The sequence below is a fragment of the Heterodontus francisci genome, chromosome 11 (genome assembly GCF_036365525.1).
Source record: "Heterodontus francisci isolate sHetFra1 chromosome 11, sHetFra1.hap1, whole genome shotgun sequence".
Classification (NCBI taxonomy): domain Eukaryota; kingdom Metazoa; phylum Chordata; class Chondrichthyes; order Heterodontiformes; family Heterodontidae; genus Heterodontus; species Heterodontus francisci.
In genome coordinates, this window is record NC_090381.1 from 92,666,991 (window position 1) to 92,693,640 (window position 26,650).

Below are 26,650 nucleotides of genomic sequence, written 5' to 3' on the forward strand. Positions count from 1 at the left end.
TACATATTTCAATCTATGTGTTAATGCTTTGCTTCGTTACTGGATATGTCTTGTTTGATTATAAACTGATAACCTTGTTATTTATTAAAGAAACTAGTCTGGTGTATTTATTCTGGGATAAAGAGTAGAGTGTTACGACCAGGTGAGAAAGAGGTCTATGGTTCCCTTTCAGCCTTCACCTCGTCTTACTGTAACAGGGTTTAATTTTTAAACACTCCATGTTTTCAGCTCCCCCTTGGTGAATCCTTTTTCACCACTTTCCAATTATAAGGCAAAGAAACCAGCACAACAGGTTTTCTCAGGTTTAAAGAAGAAAAGTGAAATTTTATTAAACTTAAACTTAAACTCTAATTCAGCTAATGCCTACGAATACATGATGCACCCATGCTAGCATGCATACGTGATATACGCATGCAGATAGAGACAGAAAGAAAACAGAAGAAATAAAGTGGAAAAGTGTGAGGCAATATCTGAGGAGGTTTTTTGTGTTATGGTTCTTCGGGCTCACTGTAGTGTCCTTTATTGTAGGTAGATCTTGCTTTTCATTGAGGCCCAGTATTCTTCTTAAACCTTGTTCGCTGTAGGAGACTTTTCTCTCTTGGGGTTCATGTGTCTTCAGTGGATTTGGAGTTCCGTGAGAAAGAGATAGGAACAGGAAGGCAGGAGAGGCTGTGGCGAGCCAACCAGGAGAGATCTTCTCAGTCCAGGAGAATTCTGCTTTCTGCCCAAACTGTTTGTACAAATTAAAAAAACTCTGTTTACCCAGCAGGTTAGTCATGTGACTAGCTGGTTTGACCATGTCCATTTATGTATTTGGCTATCTTAGCAGTCAACCCCACCTTCAACGTCTGGTGATCAAAAGTCCATTGAAGGTTGAATGTGTCAGGGAATGGTCCTTTGTACTTTCCAAGCACTGTCTGTTAATATGCAAATGTCTTTCCAGTCAAGGGTCCATTGTGGGTTGAATGTGTCAGGGAATGGCTGCTTTGTGTTTCTATAGTTCTTAGGGCTAATGGGATCAAGGGATATGAGGAGAAAGCGAAAACAGGTTACTGAGTTTGGATGACCGGCCATGATCATATTGAATGGTGGAGCAGGTTCAAAGGGCCGAGTGGTCTCTCCTGCTCCTATTTTTCTGTTTTTTTCTATGTTTGTCCTTCCAAAAACTGTCTGTTAATATGAAAATGTATTTCTAGCCAAGGGTCCATTGTGTTTGAATGTGTCAGGGAATGGCTGCTTTGTTCTTCCAAACACTGTCTGTTAATATGCAAATGTCTTTCCAGCCAAGATCTGGCATTTTTTTAAAGCAAGTCCTTTCTTCGTTTCAACAACAGTTTGAAATTTAATGTCCATGTGGCGAAATTAATATGCCTCATACTTGGCAGGTGGGGGTCTGCATGACAAGAGTATATCATTGACTGATTCTGTAACTGGGTAAACATTTTTAAAATATATGTTGTGACCTGTGGAGAAGTGGAACTAGAAAAAACAGTGCCCTCTTCCTACCTCGATCGTAACAACATTGAAATCCATTTTCCATAGTTTGCCATTCACTTAACCGATCAATATCTCTTTGTAATCTTATGCTTCCATCTACACCGTTAACAATGCCAACTATGTATGTCATTGGCAAATTTGGCTATGAGGCTTTCTATCCCATCATCTGAGAGTCCAAAATGTAAGAGTCATGCCCCCATTGCCAGATGCAGCCTGCCTTGTGTTCAGGTTGTCCCCCAATTGTCCTCAGCAGCCCTCCCCCCTCTTCTTTTGGCCCTGCGGTGCCAAGAGGGAAATTACCCCCTACACTGCCCGAGTGCTTAGTGCCCACTCTCCCTGCAACCTACACTGAACTGATAGCATCTGTTTCCCAATGGCTGAGTCCCCCTCTGCACTGTTCACCCTTTCATTGGGCCCAGCTAATTCCCTGTGGCAGCCATGACCGGCTCCCCACTGTGTGTCCACCTCCATTCAGCTCGTCTGCCCCAGTACATGCAGCCCGTGCGCCCCCATCAAAATCACAACATCTCCCTGAAAGAGCTCTCATTGAGCTCTTTAACAATGTTAATTGGTCTTCTTAGTGGATTTGGTGGGATCTGGGGGACGCCCTCCCCCCACCCTAGTGAAACTCGCAGGCGCCGGGAATGGCGTCAGGAAACTGGCACACCCCACCCGCCTCCATTCCCACCCCCGGAGGGACCTGAAAATTCAGTCCAGAGTTTCTGACAAGATGGGCACAGATTTAGGTGATGACAGCATATTCAAGGAGTTTGGAAAGGAAAGATAAGTAGGAGATATCAGTACACCAGTATTGGACAACTGAAAGTTTGTGCCTCTGAGTGATGCGAGGTGAGTTTTCAGTTTCCATCAATTCCGATAGGAGAAATTTCCTGATAATGTCACTCATTTCCTCACAGGGAAGGAGGAAAAAATACATTAGAGCCAATGTAATTCCAAGTTTGCTGTTAACCTTGATTTCCGTTACAGAATAGGTCAGGCTGTCTAATTTTATTTGGAGGAACAGAGCGTAGTGTGGGTGGGCTCAATGGAAAGCAAGGGAGAAAAAATAGAAAAGAATGTAAAGAAAGAATAAGAAAATAATTTACATTTTTGACAAATAATTTCCAAAGAACCAGCAAAAATAATATGAAATCAGCAGTTCCTGGAAATGGCTCCAAATAGCCACTAGGAGACAGCAGAGGCAATAGAGAATGATGCTTAATATTGGTAATGCTTTCTGAAACAACTTCCTAAAGTCATCCTTATTGTTTGTATCCTTTCATTGTTTCCACACACATTCCTTCTCATAGATTGATCTACCACCTTGCCGTTACATCTCTGAAATGAGACAGCAGTGCCTTGTAGTTAGAGTCTTCAAATACTAGTATATGAATGTTTATTGCTTTCACATTGAATTGCTTTTGGTGCTATATTTTCATGGCAGCATTAAACACATTGTCCAGGGTGTTCCTCCACGATCCAAGCCAGAAACTGGGTGGGATCGCACCAGAAAATGATGGAAATGCAGACTGTAAGACCCACTGTCACCTCACTATCCCACTTTCCCTCCTTTGCACCTGCCACTTCTCCTGCCTAGCCTGTGCTAGTGAATCCATCTCCACACACTGCATGCATATAGCAAGGCCCATATGCCTGGCGGATGTTCTTCCCACCTTCCCCACTTATTGCTGCTGATAGACAGAAGGCCCGTGGAGGTGGCAGCAATGATCCTGGGTTCCCTAATTAAGTGAGAGGGTCTTGCAGCAGGCTGCTTTCCCTCCAATCTGGCCCTTAATAATTTACCTGTGTAGGCCATAGTCTCAACCGAAGCTTACAGGTCTGTAGCTCCATCAATCTTTTGGGGGCTTCTGTCCTGTTAACTCTGTCTCCGCCTTTTGCGGTACCACTGGAATTTCCATTTTTGCACTTCACAGCCACCTTGCACATTCAATCAGCGACAACTTAAGGAAATGGGTCAAGGTTGGGATAGAATCAGAGTAGTGGGCAGAAGACCCACCTCACTTGAACTCCACCCTGAAGAGGATACACCCGACTAATTATTTTAAATGGATTAGTGCTGTCATTAAAATAACCAATGAAAGAATTTCATACAAATTGAATGCCAGGTGATAATGCTGACTAGGAGTGAATTCCATAGTTAAAAGTGCCGTGTAAAGCTTCTGGGATTCTGTGTGGAAATTTTGGATTGTTGAAGCTTTGTGCCATGTAAATATGAGCTGAGCTTAAAGATCAGCAACTCTTAATTACCTGCTTAGTCATGACCTTGGAGAAGACTGATAGCCCAATCACGTCTCCAGGGTGAGTTTGCTGCCTAGATATGAAAGATCTCAGAACCTGCCATCCCTAAAAGGCTACTGCACCCAACACCTGCTTTTTTATCATTTAGCTGGCTCGATCTTGTCAGCAGACCAGCAATACCCTGAAATTGGCCTCGGTTGGGAGATGTTAGCTCACTCAATGATTCCAGCAGCGTGTCAGAGCTTGCTCTATCTATCATCTCATTCCATTGCAATACATCAGGGAAAGAATTTCCCGGAAGTCAATTACAGACTGGTTCTTGGTAAAGTTGGAGAGATGAGATCACAATAATTCACCCTCTTCGATGAATACTAACATACATCGATGATATGAATACACTGAGTTGTCATATGTATTGAGGATGCCCACCTCATATTAAAAGGTGTAATCTAATTTGACAGTTATAAACCACATTGTACATTCCTTCGCTTTTTATGTGGCCATCTAATTATGCGCACTCAGTAGGTTACCTTAGATATCCATTATTCTAATACAGAGAGAAAAATAGAGCTGGCCAAGCCTCATTAGTGAAATTTACATGGAACAGTAACCACTACTGATGGGTCTTAAAAAGGGACTGGGAGTTTTTTTTAAGGGAGAGGAGAATGCAGGTGCAGTTTTTTTGCAGCTAGATTTGAGGTGGTAGCCATAAAAAATACATTCTGCTCTACCACCCCAAAACAGACAGTAATTCAGAAAAAAGTCGCTCCTGTGGTGTGTTATCAATGGGAAGGTGGCTTCACGACTTTAAAATAAGAGGAAATTGTGTATTTGTATTCAGCAATTGAAGTGAAAGAGGATGACAAGCACAATGCGGCACAGTGGCGCAGTGGTTAGCACCGCAGCCTCACAGCTCCAGGAACCCGGGTTCGATTCTGGGTACTGCCTGTGTGGAGTTTGCAAGTTCTCCCTGTGTCTGCGTGGGTTTTCCCCGGGTGCTCCGGTTTCCTCCCACAGCCAAAGACTTGCAGGTGATAGGTAAATTGGCCATTGTAAATTGCCCCTAGTGTAGGTAGGTGATAGGGAATATGGGATTACTGTAGGGTTAGTATCAATGGGTGGTTGTTGGTCGGCACAGACTCGGTGGGCCGAATGGCCTGTTTCAGTGCTGTATCTCGATATATATGATATAAAAAAATGCAGGACACCACCAAGGTTGAAGAGCATAAGAAAAAAGATGAAGCAAATCAAGAAGCAATGGTTAAGTATTGCCAAGATTCTCAAGTCCTTTATTTGTATCAAGATTGCAACACTAAGGGAAGAGAAGAATTTCATAGCTTCTGAGATGCTAGTAATGAATGAGTTAAGTGAGAGGTGTTGTACCATGTCTCAATTAGTTACAGATATGTCAAAGCAAGACAGAGAAAATATGGCCTTTGGCTTTGTAGATCTGTTCACATACCTGGGCTCCTTTCGCTGGGAAGCACTGGCAGACTGAACAATCTCTTCCATCACAAGGACCAGTGTAGCCAGTCTGACCCTGAAACAGGAGAATCATTGAGAGAGGCAGAATAAAATACAGAAAATATCAACAAATCAACAGTTAATAAACACACGAGTCAAAAGCAAGATAAGTTGAGGATGTTCTTAATCAATGACTCATCACAAAGGCCAATTACTTTAACCACAGAACACAGTCATGGACCTGCAGGGACGGACCCCGGGAAAGTAATTGAAGAAGTGGGGGGTGTCCAAGGTGATCACGAGAAGCCCAGAGCAGGGGAAACACAAAGTTTCCTTTTGGGGCCAGGTGGGACACTCCTGCTCTGCCTAGTTCACAAGGAAACCTTTACAATATAAAATTAATTATTCATTGCTCTTCCTGTTGGAACGCTATTTCTAGGTGCTGGATTTCCCTGGCAGGGCTGGAACCAGGTGCGGATCTCGCCGTTGCAGTTTAAAATGTTGTCTGGGGCTGTGATGGGGAGCTCACATGTTGCTCAAAACACACAGGGCTGCTGTGCAGAGTGGGTCTGGTGATTGCCAGACGTCCAGATTTTAAGCCCCTACACTCCCTGTTCCATTGTCTGTGGGGTGGGGTGGAGGGTTAATTTTTACACTTATGTGTGGCATTCAGGAAAATTCTGCTTGTGCTCTGCAGGCAGGGAGTTAGTTGCAAGCAGCTTGGCGCTCAACTGTTTCCAAGCCAAACTCCTGATGGACACTGAATAGTCAGTTCAGAGTGGAGAATGTTTGCTTCTGTTTAAAGTACCAGAGTGTCTTGTTCTGTAGAGAGAAGTTTTAATCTATCCCCTTGTAGAAGAATCTAGGTCATCCTAATCAGGCAGCATTAGGGTTACTTGTGTTTTTACTGCCAGCATGTCAGGAAAGAGGAAATGCTTCCACCAGCTGATCACAAAGATGCACAGTTATAGCACTGAAGGCAGCTTGAGTTACTGCTAGTAACACCTCTAATTGGAATGGCCAGTGCAAAAGCTTAGACTGGCAGGAATATATTCAGAGAATATCTTCACAATGAGAATCATTAAAATGATTACTGTTGCTTTTGGCCTTGCTCCTCTTAGTGACAATAACTGACAAATATTACAGTATCAATACTGAAGCTATATTTAGATATGAAGGATTCAACACATTCTCATTACTTCGGCTCTCTTATTCCACAATCCCTAACATGATGGTTCTTTTTGGCAGATCACTATTTCATTCTACATTTTGAAAATAAGAATAAGGAAAGCAAATGCAGCTTAAGATGGCAATATTTAAAATGTAATCAAGGATATTCAGGTCATTAAAGATGGCAAGGCAAGTATAAAAGGCCCTGAAAAAGACAAATGGAATCATTGGTTTTGTATCTGAAGAAAAGAAGTGTAAAAGCTCGGAGATAATTCTAAACTTGTACATTATAGCAAGGATATAAAAGGAATAGAAAATGGCAGGTTACCAGGGAAGAAGGATTACAGTTATGAAGAGATACTTGCAGAGTTAGGGCTTCCCTCATCAGAGCTGAGAAGATTAAGGGGCGACCAGGTAAAGATATTCAAGATTATGAAGGGTTATGGTTAGTTAAATAGTGACAGATTGTTTCCACTGGCTGGTAACATAGCAACAAGCCAAGGCAAATTTAAGATAATCAAGGAAACAAAATCTATCAACAGAAATTAAATAACAACAACTTGTATTTATATAGTGTCTTTATAGAGCAAATATTTGACACCAAGCCACATAATGAGATAATTGGCTTGGTCAATAAGGTAGATTGTAAGCAGCATCTTAAAGGAGAAAAGAGGTAGAAAGGCAGAAAGCTTAGGGCCTTGGCAGCTGAAGGCATGGCCACCAACAGTGGAGTGATTAACATTGGGGAACAAGAGACCAGAATTAGAGGGGCACAGGTACCTCAAACAGAAGCGGCTTCGGTGGATTGGACACGTCTGCAGGATGGAAGACGGTCACATACCTAAGGACCTTCTATATGGTGAGGTAGCCAGGGCCAGACAACCAGTGGGGTGCCCAAAGCTCTGCTTCAAACATACTTGCAAGCGTGACATGAAAGCCTTAATTGCCGACTATCACACTTGGGAGTCACAAGCTGGTGAAAGAGGGAAATTGTGACACATCCTGTGGACTGATGTGCACTACCACGAAGACCAGTTGCTACAGCAGCTTGGCAACAGGGTGCCAACATCAAAAACAACATCTCACAGCGTCACTTGGCAACTTCACGTACAGCATTTGTGGCAGAATCTACCTCTCAAGGTGGTCTTCACAGCCATCAGCAAAGGTGCACCAAGAGAAGACACCCCACTTAAATGGATTGTTTGCTGTGTGTCCATCATCTTTCGTAGATGGAAGGATGCCAACCTGGTATTTCAGAGGGTGTGGGTCTGGACTAGATTACAGATATAGAGAGGGACGAGGTCATGGAGGGATTTGTAAACAAGGATGAGCATTTTAAAATTGAGTCATTGTTTAACAGGGGTGATGGGTGAATGGAACTTGATGAGAGTTAGGAGCCAGAAAGCAGAATTTTGAATGACCTCAAGTTTACAGAGGGTAGAATGTGGGAGGCTAGCCAGGCGTGTGCTAGAATAGTCAAGTCTAGAGGTAACAAAGGCATGGATCAGGTTTTCACAGCAGATGAGCTGAGGCCGGGACAGAGTTGGGCAATGTTACGGAGGTAGAAATAGGTGGTCTTACTGATGATGGGGATATGTGGTCAAAAGTTCATCTCAGGGTCAAATATGACACCATGCTTGCAAACAGTCTGGTCAGCCTCAGACATGGAGGAGGATGGGGAGTCGTTGGCTAGAGAACAGAACTTGTTGCAGGGGCCGAACGCAATGACTTCGGTCTTCCCAATATTTAATTGCAGGAAATTTCTGCTCATCCAGTACCGGATGTCGGACAAGCAGACTTACAATTTAGAGACAGTGAAAGTGTTGAGAGAGGTGATGGTGAGGTAGAGCTGGCTGTCATCAGTGTACATGTGGAATGTGGTGTTGTATTTTCAGATGATAGAGGGCAGCATGTTGATAGGAAATAGGAGGGGGCCAAGATAGATCCTTGGGAACACCAGGGGGAACACTGTGGAAACAGGAAGACAAGCCATTGCAGGTGATTCTATGGTTACAATTAGATAGATAAGAATGGAAGCAGGTGAGAGCAGTCCCACTCAGCTGGACCACAGTGGAGAAGCTTTGGAGAAGGATGGTGTGGTCAACTGTGACAAAGGCAACAAACAGCTCCAGAAGGACAAGAAGGGAAAGTTTACCTTTGTCACAGTCACATAGGATATCACTTGTGACTTTGATAAGTGCTAATTCAGTCCTGTGGCGGATCGGAAACCTGATGGGAGGGATTCAAACATGGAGTTTTGGGAAAGGTGGGCATGGATTTAGGAGGTGACAACATGTTCAAAGACCATGGAGAGAAAGAGTGGTTGGAGATGGGGCTGCAGTTTGCAAGGACAGAGGAGCCTAGGGTTGTTTTTTTTGAGGAGAGGTGTGATGATGCCAGATTTGAAAGAGAAGGGGAAAGAGAGCACCTGAAGAGAGAGAACCATTAACAAGATCAACTATCATGGTGACAAGGAAGGGAAATTGGTTGCAGCATATGTCACAAACTGTTGTTGAAGCAGAGTTCATAAGCTCTTTTAAAGGGGAATTAGTTGTTTGAAAAAGAGTATGAGTAAAGTATGAGAGTGAGCAAGTGAGTATGTTTAGACTAGGTGCCTCATGTTGCAGATAACACCAGTGCAGACTAATTGTTTGCTTCTGTGCTATAACATCTATGATTGCATCTTACACAGTATCTCTTTTTATCATCGCTTCTTGTATTTTGTCACTTCTTATTAAGTTCACACACAACTCATTTTATGGCCTTATCATTGCAATTGTCACTTGTGACCATGGGTCAACAATGCTGGTCAAACTCCTGCCCCCACACCCCCACTCCTCCCACACAGCCTCCACTATCCACCAAGCTAGTTAGCAAGTTTTTGCAGCCTTGAACTAAAGCCAGTTTTATATACACACATGCCCATGTGCAGCATGTAATGATTGGGAAAACAAAGGCTTTAAGGTATTTATACTCTCAACGTTCATTGTGTTACCAATCAATTTTATTCTATGCATATACACAATGAACTTTAATGTATGTGTACACACTATTAACCTTTCTATAATCACATTATCAGTGATTCATGTTTCAGGTGATATGTAAAAGCAGATTTTAATAGCTCTGCCAATTGATTAGCTGTTGTAGCATCTCAGCATTTATAATAAAGCATCTCTATAATTTCCTCCAGGGGCATCTAGTTTGTCATTTTTTGTTATCTTTTCCAGCAAGTGATTTCTCAAGATTTACAATAATTAAACATCAGTTATAGCATCTAATGACTCTAACCAAAAGTCCTTTGAGCAAATAAAGTTTTTTTGCTGTATCAACAGTAATGCCTTGACTTCTCAAATGGTAGTAACCTTACCCACTTAATGGCTTCAGAGTTTTCTACATTTCTACAGCTGCAGGATGCTATTGAAGAGCAAGAGAAAACTTAAGATCCTTTCCTTCAAATGTTCACACACTTTCTAAATTTTCAGTCACTTGTTTATGCCTCACAATAATGCAATTCATACTTGTGTTACAAGGATGGTGATAGATTCACAATCCAATCACAAATCATCTAATATTTCCTAATGTAGAAAGACTACAAATTTTTGTTGTTGAGGCAGCACTAAATCATGGAAGAGTTGTGTTGGTATAGGGACCAAATCTTTGGGGTGATACCTGGGTATTTGCCTCAACTAGCTTAGATTTGAATTCCCAACCAGTGGGAGAAGGGACAACTACATCATTTTCCCACCCAACTCAGCAGCAGTAAGGGATGTATCCACATGCACTTCCAGAGTACTCCAGGAAACTCTACCTGATGCACCTCTACTTGCATCCAATGATTACCATTCCTGATGAGAGCAGACATGAGTTCCATTGCATGCCTATATGTGGCCAAAAGCCTTAAGTAGATCCCATGGGACTGATTATCTTTCCACATGAGCCTGTCTTGCTATCAAAAACAAAAACAACATTTTTTATAAGCTGTTTCTTCAGCCCACTGCACTTCTAACAGAAGCTCAGATCAGTGTCTGTGGATATCATTAAGGTATACTTTTAATGTTTCACTGTATTTGATTAGACAAGGACAAGGCAGCACGTGCACTTTGACAAATTCACTCATTGCATGTTGTTGGATAATTTTATCTACTAATGCAACAATATACTGAGCCAGGATCAAGACAAATGGACATTTCAGTGGAACCTCATGTTGTTGTAAATTTTATCAACATTTCAGTAGAACCTCAGAATCTGTATTTGAATTCTACATCAAAATGTCTCAAGGTTTAGGAACTCAGATAAAGTGAGTTCAGGATTGACTTGAAACATTTAGCGATAAAGCAGTCATCCAATAAAGCACTCACTTATAATCCTCTCATGTTTTCAGAGGTGTGTGCTTATTTCTAGCAGATGCATTTCCATGCTGAATAAATCCAGCTTTTTCTGTTTTCATTTTAGATGCAATTGCAAGACAAGTTTAGAAGAACTGAAAATACTTCCCTTGTATTTTCCCAAGAATTATAATGTATAAGTACAAAATCTCTATCCTGATTCCTGGTTAGATGATTGCTTTTTGACTTTTCAAGCCAATCCTGACCTCAATTTACCATAATTCTTCAACCCCAGAGACATTTTGATGTAGAATTCAAATACAGGTGCAGAGGTTCTACTGAAATGTTGATAAAATTTGCAACAACATGCAATGAATGAATCTGTCAAAATTCAAGAGCCGTTTTTGGGAATCTTTTTGTTTGTATTTTCCTGACTTGTACTTTTCCTTTTCTGAAGGTTGTCCTGGTGAATGTTCAGCTTCCAGGTGCAGCAGATAGGAAAAGGGGAATTGAGATCCGTTGTGTCAGGTATCTGCCTCCACAATCCATCCCAGGATTTTCACAGCCAAAGCTATATAGATGTAACTGGGCCCTGCCTACTCCAGGCACAGGCCAATGGTAACAATGCAGATGAAATGGGAGTAGGCATTCCCAACCTTCCAGCCTCACTTTCCTTTGTTACAGCCATGGGGCATCCAAGTGGCTAGACACACCAAGGAACCTAATGGAAGGACTGCATCGGAAATATCCAAAGGCTCTCAAATTTCCTCAAAAGATACAATAGTCTCTGCCTCAACCATTCCCTGAAACAAAGCATTCCATACTCCAGCAAAAATCTTTGCACAGAAATTTCTATTAACCTCTTTCAGCACTCTCAGTGACAATTCTAAAGGAGTAACTCCTCGTTGCTGATTTTCTAACAAGAGGAATTAGTCTTTCCCTGTTCATTCTATTAGAACCCTATAATTTAAAAAGAAACTCTACTAAATATCCTCTTCGTTTTCTCTTTCCAATGAAAATAGTCTCAGTATCTCATGTCTCTTCTCACAATTACAGCTGCCATCCCCAGTGTCATCCAGTGAAATCAATGCTATATGCTCTTTATGAAGGTGATTTTAATCCTACTTGCCCAGGAGAATACCTGAATTTTTCTAACATGTCCCTTGCGAGGCATCTTATCGGATGCCTCCTGAAATTCCACATACAGCATTCCCTTTATCTTTCCAATCAGTTATTTCTACAAAAAGCTCAATTAAATTTGTCAAACATGACTTGCTTTTAACAAATCTGTGCTGATGAACACATGCATCACTAAATATTCAATAATTTTATCTTGAATTATGAATTCTAAAGAATTTGCCTACACCTGAAAGATAAACTGGTTTAGTTATCCAGTTTCTCCTTCTCTTTCTCTTGAACAAGGGCGTTACACCAACAAATCTCTAATCTCATTACAACATTTGCATTATTGAAGATTGAAAAGTTGTAACCAAAGTCTCTGCTCTCTGCTCTGATTTTCAACTGCCTAGGGTGCCTTTCATTTGCCTTTTTAACCCTACTAACCTCCCCACATGCTCCATATTCCTCATGATTATCTTTAACTTTATCATATGCCTCCAGTATAAATATGTCAATGATCAGCTCATGCAGATAATTTCAGAATCAGGAGCATCTGCCAAGGACCAAAGATAGGGATACTATTTTAGTTGTGGTGAGACTGTTTATTTTAGGTGATTTCTTTTTCAATTACTGGATTATTTATGTTTTCCGTATTTTCTTTTAAATTTGTGCTTTATTTTTATTGCTGCTTACTGATGTCATTCTAAGATAACAATCTGCCTTCTGCTTTTCATAAGTTAAACTGCTATCAATCATTTTTCAGATGAGATGTTAAACTGAGTCTCTGTCAATCCCCTCAAATGGATGTAAGTCATCCTATGGCACTATTCAAGGGAGACCAGGCCAATATTTATCCCTCAATCAACATCACTACAAAACAAATTATTTCGTCGTTATCACATTGCTGTTTGTGGGGCCTTGCTGTGCACAAATTGGCTGCCACGTTTCCTATGTTACAACAATGACTACGCTTCAAAATACTTCATTAGCTGTAAAATGCTCTGGGACATTCTGGGGTCATGAAAGGCAAGTCTTTTTTCTTTCATTATTCGCCATATGTTGATGCTAACTCAACAGAGAGCTTTTAGAGAAAATGAATTAATGGCAAGTACATTTTTCTAGTTTCTAATGATTCTCTATGACATTGCTCTTGGTTTGGGAGCACAGTTGTGATATTAAGCTGCTGAGAAGGCGTTGTGTTTTAACCTGGTGTTCCCTCTTAATGTCACTCCTCATGTATTCCCTGGGCTGACTTTTACAAGTGTGCCACTGCTCGTGGCGGCGCACTCTAGTGGTGGCGTGTATCCCACGCAGATGCGCCATCCCTGAGCCCCCACGATATTATGCATGGGGGCTTATTTAAATATAGGGGCGGAGGAACCACCCCCGATGACATTGAGGGGGCGGCTGCTGCATCCCCAGCAACATATTCCGGTGCCACCATGCAGGCACCGGCGCCATTTCTAAAGGGCTTTAAGCCCTTCAGCAAAATTTTTATATTCAAAGTTGTACCATTGTTAAATTTCATTAAATTAAATTTTGTGATGGAGGCCCCTTCCAACCCCCCAATAGTCATTTCATTGCCTGAATTGGCTTTTTCAAATACCCGAACTTTCCCCCCAACCTTCAATCTTTTGCCCTTCAACTCCTTCCCACCATCCCCACATCCAACGAAAAAAGTTTTCCCTGCTCCTCCACCCTTCCCACCCTGAAAATGTTATTCCTTCCCCCTACCCACCAGATTCGTGCCTCGGAACTCCGTATGGAGTTTCGAAGGCACGCGCAGGCCGAACGGAGGCCATCACATCGGCATGGGACGGCTGCCACTTGCAAGTAAGTTAATTTAAATTTCATTCGGGTTCATTTTAATATGGAGATGAAGGGCCTGCCGCCTGGTGGTGGGGGGACCGCACTGAGGTCCTCCCACCGCCGGCAATATGCGGTGGGCCCTTCTCGACGTCACGGGTTGAGGCGGGCCTCTCCCTGCAGAATTTTACCGGCCCCCGCTTCGCGACCCATGGCGTCGAGGAGCCAGTAAAATTCAGCCCCCTGTGCGGAACTTATGAATTAGGTACATCCTGAGATCAAGTAGAGGCCACTTGCTGGGGGACGTTTCAGTAAATAACAACTGCTTGTAAATTCCCAGCTCCTGCCCCAGGTTATCAGGGTCAGGAAAACCAGCATAAGACACTTTTTTTTTACATTTTGAAGTGTGACAAATGTGCTAGGAGCAAGACATGCATGACATTAAAAAACTGATTATCTTTTCATTATTTATGATGTGCCATTGCTGTTATGGTTTTAATGTCTTCAACTGGTTCTGTCTGCTTTATTGGCAACTCTCCCTAACAAGATATTCATCACTGTTAATATTTCTAAGACTCATCCGTGGCTAGTATCACCTGAATATTCAGAGAGGGTTCAGAAAGAGGGAAGAGGAACCTGGTACATGCCACATACTCAGCTTTATTATGTTTGTTCTGATGGTGCTTTCAAAAGCTACGTTAGCAGTGAAATGTGTAAGCAGAATCTCCACCATAAGGACAGTGGATCAACTAGTCATTTTCTTATATTAATGACATTTCAAATTATCTGATTCAAAACAGGGATCGACAACGTGTCCGTGGTAAAAATGTTGAGGTCTACGGTAATTTTAAATGTCTTGCTCCAAGCTTTTAAACGTGTGTTTTAAAATAACCCAGCAGCTAGGTTATTTTAAAACACAAGTTTAAAGGCTTTGGAGCAAGACATTCAAAATTACCAGCAGCGAAAGTAATTAGAAAGGATCGGGTCACTGGGGCATCGAGCTAGGTCCTACAGCCCGCAGACCAGAATCCAGCCTGTTGAGGGTTTGTATCCAGCTGAAATCCACCAATCACAAGCAGGAATGATTTGCCTGCGCACGGACCTCCATTGGATAGGAGCATGGGGGAGGCGGGACTCATTGAGAAGACTGATGCCGTTAATAGGGAGGCGCTGACCAATGGGAGCAGGGCAGGGAGAGGTGCTGGTGAAGCCGCAGAGGGAGGTGATTGTCGGACTAATTCTGTGGTCGGTGCTCCCAATGCAGAGGAGCGCTTGCAGGGAGAGGTGTTTGAGACATATCCAGGCTACATGATTTGCTTTCCATGCAGTTAAATTGATGGGATGTCAGGCACCGGGGCCTGTGATCTCCTGGCAAGTGCCCCCGTCTGTGTCCGACCTGCGGAATCAGCCCTGGAGAGTGTTGGTATGCATAGAACAGATAGGATAGCGTACAGGAAAGCAATGATAGAATGGGAAAAGGAAGATTTCTTTGAGCCAGAGCAATCTGTTTCTTTTAGGCAGACAGTCCATATTCTCAGCTCTCCAAAGGCTCTGGTTTCTCTCAGAGTGTGGGGCAGCAATGTGTTTCTGCTCCTGGTGCAATCCACTAGTCAGTGCCACTGAGACTTAATGTAAATCCTTTACATTGATCATTACTTTACATTTATTATTGATAAGCCAGTTTTTTGTATGTCTAACTAATTTCTCTTGAGTTCCATGAGACATAATCTTCTTTAAAAGTGTTCCATCATCAACTGACTTCCAAAAATTCAGGTAAATGACATCCGCTATATGGCTTTCACTTTCAGTATATGGTTCTTCAACCATTTATTCAGTTACTTCCTGAACAAATCCCAGTAAATTAATGAGACATAACCTATCAAGTCCAAATCCATGCAAATCATATCTTATGGCCTTTGGGTTCTTCAGATAACATTCACAGCATCTCAGAAAATACTCTCAGTCAGTATCCCCAGTAAAAATGTCAGGCAGGTTATTTTATAAACTCCAAGTTCATATCTCGACAAGTTATATTTATATAGCACCTTTAATGTAATAAAACATCCAAAGGCACTTTACCAGAGCATTATAAACCAAAATCTGACACCGAGCCACATAAGGAGATATTAGGTCAGATGATCAAAAGCTTGGTCAAAGAGCTGGGTTTTAAGCATTGTCTTAAAGGAGGAAATTGAGGTGGAGGGTATTCAAGAGCTAGTAGGCAGGGTATTCTAGAGCTCAGGGCCGTGGCAACTGAAAGTGTGGGCACTATTAGTGGAGAAATTAAAATGGGTGTGGGGGGCGGTGGGGAGTGGGGGGGGGGGGGGGGGCGGTGCGGAAAGCACAAGAGGCCAGAATTAGAGGAGCACAGATATCTCAGAGAGTTGTTTTTGAAAATGAGAGTATTTATTGCCATTATTCCATTCTCAAGTGCAGTTCCCTTGTTCATAGAGCCTTAGAAAATTGTTATGAAGAGCCTAATCCAACTCCTTCCTTGTTTCTTTAAGCATTGATGTGTCCATCACAGATGATCCAGGAGAAGTTTTATTCTTATGCACAGTTTGCCACAGAACTATTTCAATGTGTTGTCCACATTGTTACGACCAACCGCTCCAGTCAAAGCACCCAATCAAAATATACGATTCTGATTGTGGTGGGACCAACGCACTGTTAATTCAATACCGTTGCTCCACAGATCGCCTAACATATCATTTAAAACATTCCAAATTCAAGAAAGCCCCAGCCAAATTGTACTATCTATTAACCCCTGATTGAGGCTAACCAAACCAGGTGTCTTTAAATCAACAAATTAACTCTTTAATTAGAAGAACTAAATTCTTAAATACTATAAAGATATAAACAACATTTAAAATAGAAAAAATTAGAGTCCTTGCAAATTTACAGTCCAATGTTGCTTGAAGTCCTCACAGTTGTCCGATGCAGAAAAAAGGTTCTTCCACGGTAGAACAGTCCGTAGTCTAACTCCAGCAGTAGGTGATGCTTTCCTTCTCCAGTGAATTTCAACAATTAACGACTTGCAAACACTTTCAATAGAGTCAATCTGACTTTAGAGTTTTTGAGGGATAAAAGATTGTCACAGTCTAACTTCCCTTCCTTCAGTTCAAATTATCAGAGATCTCTGTTTTGGCTTGACTTTTTTTAGAACTTGGAGAGATAATAATTAAACAGACTAAAATCCTATTCCTTTCATTTAAATGGTTGAGAGCTCTTTTTTCAGGTGCTAAACACCACAGCTGTCTGTCTGTGTGTCCTCTGTGTCTGTGTTCTGTTAGAACAAACTGTCTTCAATTAAAAAGCCAGTTCAAAATTGAATTGTAACAAATGTATCGCTTAATACTCACTCCCAGTGGCTGTATCTATGGTAATGAGAATGCACCCTTTGAATCGCAGTCTCCAATTGGCTGTTTCTAAGGCAATGAAAATGCACCTTCCTATAACTCCTGAGGCTTGCTGGTTCTTGAAGCAATACTGATCCTTTGCAAGCCTTAAAGGCAAACTGCATATTCCCAAAAGAAAAACTACAGGACCATGACAATATGCTATCAACATTATCCTGTACCATTACAACTGTCCAATACAAATAATGATTATTTTGTACAATCAAATCTGAAAGTCTAATGCTGTTGCCTAAAGCAGTACTCCAAGGACAAGCAGTGTACTTTACCCCCGGAGGTCTAGTCAGTGCCCAGCAAAATAAAATATTGCTTATGGCAACCCATGTTCCTTTCACCCTCTCATCTCCATATACCCTATGCCTCTCCTTCCTCTCACCTTAAACTTAACATTTAAAAATATCCCTATTTGGAGCATTATTTAGTTTTAAAATTATGAATCATTTCCCACATAAAATGATTGGAAGTGGAGATTGTTGAAGTTAATTCTAGTCACACATTAACAAAATTTGTGTAGAATTGCTGAAAATCCTCCAAAGCAAAGCTATTGCTATTTATAAGGTCAGATTGCTGGAGAACAGGTCAGATTCCTATGGGACATGGATCAAGCACAGAATTTTAGAACAAACTACAGTCTTCAAAGTACTGAACCTTGTAAGAATTTTTTGTGCTCCTTGAGGATAGAATGGTACAGTTTCCCATTCAGTTATCAGTATCTACCTCAAGCACTCCCTAGTCAGAGCAAAGATCCTCCAGTCTTCCCCAACATCCTAACTCTGGCACAAACTCAGAAGTCAGCTCCATATCACATAGGTATATTATTTTTTATATTGTTATATTATCTGTAAAGAGCTAGGAACTAATTAGCTAGGAACTAATTGTTATGTGTACATGTTCCGGGGGCCACATTCACAATGGCACTGGAGACTCATGTGATGTGTAATACTGCACCGCTCGAGGGCAGTCCTCACCAGGTAGCAAGGAAGCTGAATGAAATAACCAAAGAGCTGCAGCCTTTCCAAGTCTAAAGTGTGATTATTTCTAACCTATGGGAACCAGGAGACATAACACATACACCAACCAGCCTCATATCTCCTCTGAGTTGATTGAGTGACCGCTAATTCTGAACTGTGGACATTTTAGTGTTGTGTCCCAGCAACCAAGAGCTCAGTTGAGACAACCCAAACATATTTTACATCGTATCTTTACACCAGGAAGGAAAGGAAACTTTCATTTGATTAGTCTAGGCTGGATTCGTATCCTGGTTGCAGAGGTGAAAGGATAGTAGGGGGAATTTTAACTTGCCTGACCTGTTGGGAGCTGTGGGGGGAGGGGAGGCTGGTAGAGCATGGAATGCTAGAAGTCAGAATTCACCTCACACTATTACGTTTTATCTCCACGGCATGTGTGTGACATCACTGAAAGGTTCCTGTCCCAAAAGCCAGCCTGATTAAGAGGCTTGGCTTCCTGTTGGGTGGGGAGTGGTCCGGAGTAAAGGCCGGCTCGGGTCTGCAAATGAAACGCGACCCAAGCCCAACAGAAGCACATCCTACCCAAGCCTGACCCGGCCGGAGTCCTTTCATTTTTTCCCGCGCACGACCCGACCACCGGAATGTTCAGTTAACTTAGTTTCCGTTTTTCACTTTTTTAGCTTGTGCAGATAAGCAACAAAAACTGTAACTGGACATGAAAGGTTGTTTAAAAATACATTAAGATTGGAGCCACATACCGGAGGTGGTGATAAAGTGTGTCCGACCCAGCCCGACTTGACCCAAGCCCAAATGCCAGACCCAGAAGAGCGACCCGACCCGAACCCGACACGTCGCCGGGTCCCGTCGGGTTTGGGTCGGGTAGCCATGCTCTAGTCTGGAGGAGCCACAGGACTAGGTACGTGTATCCAGGGTTGGGGTGGGTGGTGGGGTGGCACAGTCAGAAGCCGGGGAGGGAGAGGCAGAGACCTTGTGGGGGGGAGTCATGGCATGTTCGAAAGCATCAGGGAAGATGTCCAATCGCAGAAGTTTGGGTTTAGCTAGCAGGTTTCCCTCGGCCTGAGAAATAGCCAGTGTTAAATGTCAAATGGTGAATAAAAATAAAGCGTGTAGTCTGATTATAATAATTAAAGTGCCCCCCCCCCCCCCCTCCACCCTGCCTCCATTAAAACTGGATTGGAGTTCGGGGTTTCAGACTCCGAACACTTCAAACCCGCACCCAACCCAAACCCAGCCATTTTTCAGGGTGGAGGGGGGGGATAGAATTCTCCCCAGCACCTCTTATCTTCCCTTCCCTCCTTTCCTTACAAATGCTATGTTTTATGCATCATTTCCTGGACAGGCAAACTGCTTCCAAGGTACTAAAAGCATTACTCTGCAATAAACCACCGAAAGGTATAAGAATGGCCCCAGAGCTCTGAGCTCTTTTCCCTTCCCCCAGTCAATGGGAAGTGTTCAGAACTTACTCAGGACTATCCTGTCATTGTCCCCCAAGGTCAGCACACAGAATCATTTGGGCAGCTAAAAAGGTTGCATTAAATTTCTTTCAGCAAATTGGTCTGTAGATATCATCATTTAACTAAATGCCTTGTACAACGTGAACAGTATGCAGCCGGCAAAATCAAAAGGACACCTTTCCCTTTAAGCAGTCAACATGTTGTTCTCTTCTGACTTTTTATAATACGCCTTTCTCTTAAGAAAGCTTGTAAAAGGACAGGTGCCTCTCTGAATTTTTGATTGCACATTTTGGGCTGAATTTAGATTACCCGTCATGGGTTCCGGAGGCGGATGTGAATGTGATTGCCTTCGCCACTCGTCGCATGTCTGGGTGGCCAATTATAAACATGGAGGCGCAGGGCCTGTTCAATGGGTAGGCGGTGGCAGAGTGGTATTATCACTGGACTAGTATCCAGAGACCCAGGGTATTTTTCTGGGGACATGGGTTCGAATCCCACCACAGCAGAAGGTGGAATTTGAATTTAATTAATAAATCTGGAAGTAAAAGCTAGTCTAATGATGGCCATGAAACCATTGTCAATTGTTGTAAAAACCCAACTGGTTCACTAATGTCCTTAAGGGAAGGAAATCTGCTGTCCTTACCTGGTCTGGCCTACATGTGACTCCAGACCCACAGCAATGTGGTTAACTCTTAAATGCCCTCTGAAATGGCCTAGCAAGCCACTCAGTTGTACCTAACTGCTACAAAGTCTATAAAAAGGAATGAAACCGGACGGTCCACCCAGCATCGACCTAGGCACCGGAAACGACAACGGCAAACCCAGCCCTGTCGACCCTGCAAAGTCCTCCTTACTAACATCTGGGGGCTTGTGCCAAAGCTGGGAGAGCTGTCCCACAGACCAGTCAAGCAACAGCCTGACATAGTCACACTCACGGAATCATACCTTACAGACAATGTCCCAGACACTGCCATCACCATCCACCGACAGGACAGACCCACCAGAGGTGGTGGCACAGTGGTATACAGTAGGGAGGGAGTTGCCCTGGGAGCCCTCAACATCGGCTCCGTCCGGACCCCATGAAGTTTCATGGCATCAGGTCAAACATGGGCAAGGTAACCTCCTACTGATTACCACGTACCGCCCTCCCTCAGCTGATGACTTTGTACTCCACCATGTTGAACACCACTTGGAGGAAGCACTGAGGGTGGCAAGGGCACAAAATGTACTCTGGGTGGGGGACTTCGATGTCCATCACCAAGAGTGGCTCGGTAGCACCACTACTGACCGAGCTGGCCCAGTCCTAAAGGACATAACTGCTAGACTGGGTCTGCGGCAGGTGGTGGAGGAACCAACATGAGGGAAAAACATACTTGACCTCGTCCTCACCAATCTGCCTGCCGCAGATGCTTCTGTCCATGACTGTATTGGTAGGAGTGACCACCGTACAGTCATTGTGGAGACGAAGTACCGCCTTCACATTGAGGATACCGTCCATCGTGTTGTGTGGCACTATCACCGTGCTAAATGGGATAGATTTCGAACATATCTAGCAATGCAAAACTGGGCATCCATGAGGTGTTGTGGGCCATCAGCAGCAGCAGAATTGTACTCAACCACAATCTGTAACCTCATGGCCTGGCATATCCCCCACTCTACCATTACCTTCAAGCCAGGAGACCAACCCTGGTTCAATGAAGAGTGCAGGTGGGCATGGCAGGAGCAGCACCAGTCATACCTCAAAATGAGGTATCAACCTGGTGAAGGTACAACACAGGACTATCTGCATGCCCAACTGCGTAAGCAGCATGTGATAGACAGAGCTAAGCGATCCCATAACCAACGGATCAGATCGAAGCTCTGCAGTCCTGCCACATCCAGCCGTGAATGGTGGTGGACAATTAAACAACTAACTGGAGGAGGTGGCTCCACAAATATCCCCTTCCTCAATGATGGGGGACCCCAGCACATCAGTGCGAAAGATAAGGCTGAAGCATTTGCAACAATCTTCAGCCAGAAGTGCCGAGTTGATGATCCATCTCGGCCTCCTCCTGAAGTCCCCAACATTACAGATGCCAGACTTCAGCCAATTCAATTCACTCCGCGTGATATCAAGAAACGACTGAAGACACTGGATACTGCAAAAGCTATGGGCCCTGACAATATTCCGGCAATAGTACTGAAGACCTGTGCTCCAGAACTTGCCGCGCCCCTAGCCAAGCTGTTCTAGTATAGCTACAACACTGGCATCTACCCTGCAATTTGGAAAATTGCCCAGGTATGTCCTGTAAACAAAAAGCAGGACAAATCCAACCCGGCCAATTACCGCCCCTTCAGCCTAATCTCTATCATCAGTAAAGTGATGGAAGGTGGCATCAACAGTGCCATCAAGCAGCACTTGCTTAGCAATAACCTGCTCAGTGACACTCAGTTTGGGTTCTGCCAGGGTCACTCAACTCCTGACCTCATTACAGCCTTGGTTCAAACATGGACAAAAGAGCTGAACTCAAGAAGTGAGGTGAGAGTGACTGCCCTTGACATCAAGGCAGCATTTGACCGAGTATGGAATCAAGGAGCCCTAGCAAAACCGAGGTCAATGGGAATCAGGGGGAAGCCCCTCCACTGGCTGGAGTCATACCTAGCGCAAAGGAAGATGGTTGTGGTTGTTGGAGGTCAATCATCTGAGCTCCAGGACATCACTGCAGGGTAGGTAGGCCGAATGGCCTGTTCCTGTGCTGTACTGTTCTTTGTTCTTTGTCCAAGGCCCAACCATCTTCAGCTGCTTCATCAATCATAAGGTCAGAAGTGGGGGTGTTAGCTGATTTTTGCACAATGTTCAGCACCATTCATGACACCTCAGATACTGAAGCAGTCCGTGTAGAAATGCAGCAAGACCTGGACAATATCCAGGCTTGGGCTGATAAGTGGCAAGTAACATTTGCGCCACACAAGTGCAGGCAATGACCATCTCCAACAAGAGAGAATCTAACCATCTCCCCTTGACATTCAATGGCATTACCATCGCTGAATCCCTCACTATCAACATCCTAGGGGCTACCATTGACCAGAAACTGAACTGAATTAGCCATATAAATACCGTGGCTACAAGAGCAGGTCAGAGGCTAGGAATCCTGCAGCGAGTAACTCACCTCCTGACTCCCCAAAGCCTGTCCACCATCTACAAGCACAAGTCAGGACTGTGATGGAATACTCTCCACTTGCCTGGATGGGTACAGCTCCAACAACACTCAAGAAGCTCGACACCATCCAGGATAAATGGTGTGCCACAGGGATCAGTGCAGGGCCCTCAACTTTTTACAATTTGTATAAATGATTTGGATGAAGGGACCGAAGGTATGGTTGCTATATTAGGTGATGATACAAAGATAGGCAGGAACGTAAGTTGTGACGCGGACATAAGGAGGCTACAAAGGATATAAATAGGTTAAGTGAGTGGGCAAAGATCTGGTAAATGGAGTATAATGTAGGAAAATGTGAAATTGTCCATTTTGGCAGGAAGAATATAAAAAGAAGCAATTATTATCTAAATGGTGAGAGATTGCAGAGCTCTGAGATGCAGAGGGATCTGGGAGTCCTAGTGCATGAATCACAAAAGCTTAGTAATTAGGAAAGCTAATAGAATGTTATCGTTTATTGCGAGGGGAATTGAATACAAAAGTAGGGAGGTTATGTTTCAGTTATACAGGGCATTGGGTGAGACCACATCTGGAGTACTGTGTACAGTATTGTTCTCCTTATTTAAAAAAGGATATATATGCGTTGGAAGCAGTTCAGAGAAGGTTTACTAGACTAATACGTGGAATGGGCGGGTTGTCTTATGAGGAAAGGCTGGACAGGCTAGGCTTGTATCTACTGGAGTTTAGAAGAGTAAGAGGCGACTTGATTGAAACATATAAGATTCTGAGGGGTCTTGAAGGGTGGATGTGGAAAGGATGTTTCCACTTGTGGGAGAATCTAGAACTAGGAGTCACTGTTTAAAAATAAGGGGTCGCCCATTTAAGACAAAGATGAGGAGAACTCTTTTCTCTCAGAGAGCTGTGAGTCTTTAGTTTAGTTTAGAGATACAGCACTGAAACAGGCCCTTCGGCCCACCGTCTGTGCTGACCATCAACCACCCATTTTATACTAATCCTACACTAATCCCATATTCCTACCACATCCCCACCTGTCCCTATACTTCCCTACCACCTACCTATACTAGAGGCAATTTATAATGGTCAATTTACCTACCAACCTGCAAGTCTTTTGGCTTGTGGGAGGAAACCTGAGCACCCAGAGAAAACCCACGCAGACATAGGGAGAACTTGCAAACTCCACACAGGCAGTACCCAGAATTGAACCCGGGTCGTTGGAGCTGTGAGGCTGCGGTGCTAACCACTGCGCCACTGTGACCATTGCCCTCAAAAGGCAGTGGAAGCAGAGTCTTTGAATCTTCTTAAGGCAGAGGAAGAGAGATTCTTGATAAGCAAGGGGGTGAAAGGTTATTGGGAGTAGGTGGGAATGTGGAGTTGAGGTTACAATCAGATTCGCCATGATCTTGTTGAATGGCAGAGCAGGTTCAAGGGGCCGAATGGCCTACTCCTGCTCCTAATTCGTATGTTCTTAATCCTGAGAATCTATCCCTGAAGGCAAGTGGGGGGGCCCGAAAAGCTGTGACACCTGGAACTGTCGAAATATGTAGGCATCATAGCTGCTTCCTGGGAAGCATGCACATACCTGTAGGAAATGCTTTCGGTGGTCGCAGACCAGTTGAACATTAATGGAATGAAAGCTCTTCCTGTTGATGAAGGCGGCTTGCTAGTCTCTTGGAGCCTTGATGGCCATATGCGTACAATCTATCACACCTTGCACCTGGGGGAATCCAGCATTGGCCCCAAATCTGATGACTCTCTCAGCCTAACTGTCAGGGTCGGTCTAGGAGCTCACATAGTCGCTGGCCCTCTTGTTCAGGGCAATGGTCACCTCCATTATGCAGTGGCGGGCTGCTGTCTTTGAAACCCCACACATGTCCCCAGTGGATCCCTGGAAAGAGCCAGACGCATAAAATTTAAGTGCCGCATTGATCTTCAGGGCCACTGGCATAGGGTGAGCACCAAATCCCATAGGTTGCAACTCAACCTGTGGCATGGTGCATACGTCGATGATGGCCTCCCTGGAGAGCCGTAGTCTTTGCTGACACTGCCACTCGGACTTTTGGCAGCTGCTGATTTGAGTCTGGTACACTTTCTGGAGGAGGTGGGTCCTTCTTGGCACGGCCGACTGCTGTTGCTCTCATTATGGAGCTTCATGGGCAGGCACAGCTGACTCCATCAGAGACACTGCATCAGCCACCGGAGTTCTACAAAGATAGGGTGTATGAGACCTATACCTGGTGATCAGTAGGCCTCCAGAGCACTGTTCTTGCAGAGACGAAGTTGCCATGGCACCTTTGCCTTTGCTACTCCTCTCGGTTTATGCACTAATGGCCCTCAGTGCCCACCCTTGATGAGAGCCAACCATCTCACCTGACAGCCACACCACCATCATACCCAGTAGTATGGTCACCAGTGCAGATCACCCAAGACCACACCCACTCGGTACTGCCACCCAAGACCAAGCCCACCTGTGCAGAGTGCCCAGCACTGAAGGACAACAATGGCCTCCGCTCCCCCCACCACCCCCACCCTTTTCCTAGCCAGTGCTGGCCATGGCTGCCTTCCCATCTCAGCACTGAGGCCTCGGCTCTGTGCAGCCACCTTTCAATGGTTGGGGATCCAAAGGCATGTGAGGGCCGCCTGCCGTTCATTTAATTCCGAGCCCCCCATTGAATCGCTATCAATTGCATGCAAGTGTATTATAACTATCTGCTCTACAATTTAAATTGCACGCCCATCGTGTCAGGGTGGCAATGCCACTTTGGTACTTTCTTGTCACTGAATAAATCCGGAACCGACGTCATGACGTCAGATTTCCGGGCAGATGCATCCAATGCTATTCTCAGGTCCTCCACGTCTCCATTCCCACTCCAAATGGCCTCAAAAAATTCAACCCTTTATCTTCTCTTATGTTTCCTGATCTAATGGAACAACAAGACTATAGCCTAGATTAACATGGGTTTCAAAGACGAATATACTTGACAAATCTCACAAGAGTTATTTGAAGATGTGAATGGGCAAAATGTACTTGATTTCATCAACAGAGACTTGCAGAAAACTTTTGACAGGCACAACACAGGACTCTATTGGAGAAGATTGAGGTTGTCATTAGTGGGAGGGCAGAAAATGATTAAAAACTGGTTAGACAGGAGGGTCAAAAAAGAGAGAGCAAAACGTTAGGGCAATTTAGGAAAACTTTGGGAGATTTCTTTCAAACTCCCAAAATCAAGCACACTTCAAAAAGACCAGAGTAACTGATATTACTCATCCCCATGGACCTAGGTCTATGCTTTCATAACTTATACTAAAACCCTCTATTCCTCCTCTGCCTATCTAACTCAAGTATCCTATTAATGTGGACAGAAACTAAGCCATTCATTATTTTAAACATTTCAACCATATCCTCTTGAAGTCTGCTTTTCTAAAATAAAATGCCCCAGTTCCCTAAGCCCATCTTGATAAGTAAGGGCCTTTAAACTAGTTATTGGCCAAGTGATTCTCCTCAGCCTTTTTCAAGGCCTCAACATCCTTCAAAACTAGACAGTATTCTGGTCGCAGTCAAACCAAGGCTTTGTACAAGTTGTCCTTACTATACATCATTAACACCTTATTCACTTTCACAACAGCCTCGCAGCACTGTTAATGGACTTTCAAATGATTTAAAACAACAATCCCCAGGTCCTTCTGCTCAGCAGCATTCAGAAGGAAACCCATATTCTCAACGGCAACATTCACCCAGTAATATCTGTGTTTGTGCTGTCCAAAATGTTTATTCACATTTTCACACACACAAACCTAATGAAGATGCCATCAGCACCTGTCCTATCACACAAACAACTCTAATCAGCAGTTTAAATTAGAGATCTGTCTGAACAAGTCCTGGAGGTCTGTGGTATTTAGTAAATCGAATCATGGCTGCTTGCTGAAATAACTCAGTGCATAGATAATTAACCCTTAGCAACATAAATGATCATTTTATTATCATTCCATAGAGAA

The 26,650-nt window shown here is 43.6% G+C and overlaps 1 protein-coding gene across 1 annotated transcript in view; it reads right to left on the bottom strand.

Annotated features, from left to right (window-relative positions):
* Positions 1-26,650, bottom strand: part of LOC137375058 (collagen alpha-4(IV) chain-like) — a 226,548-nt gene that overhangs the window by 157,619 nt on the left and 42,279 nt on the right. Inside the window, exon 5 of the mRNA XM_068041685.1 lies at positions 5,219-5,296. Coding sequence (XP_067897786.1) covers positions 5,219-5,296 — 78 coding nt within the window. The remainder of the gene's footprint in view (positions 1-5,218; positions 5,297-26,650) is intronic.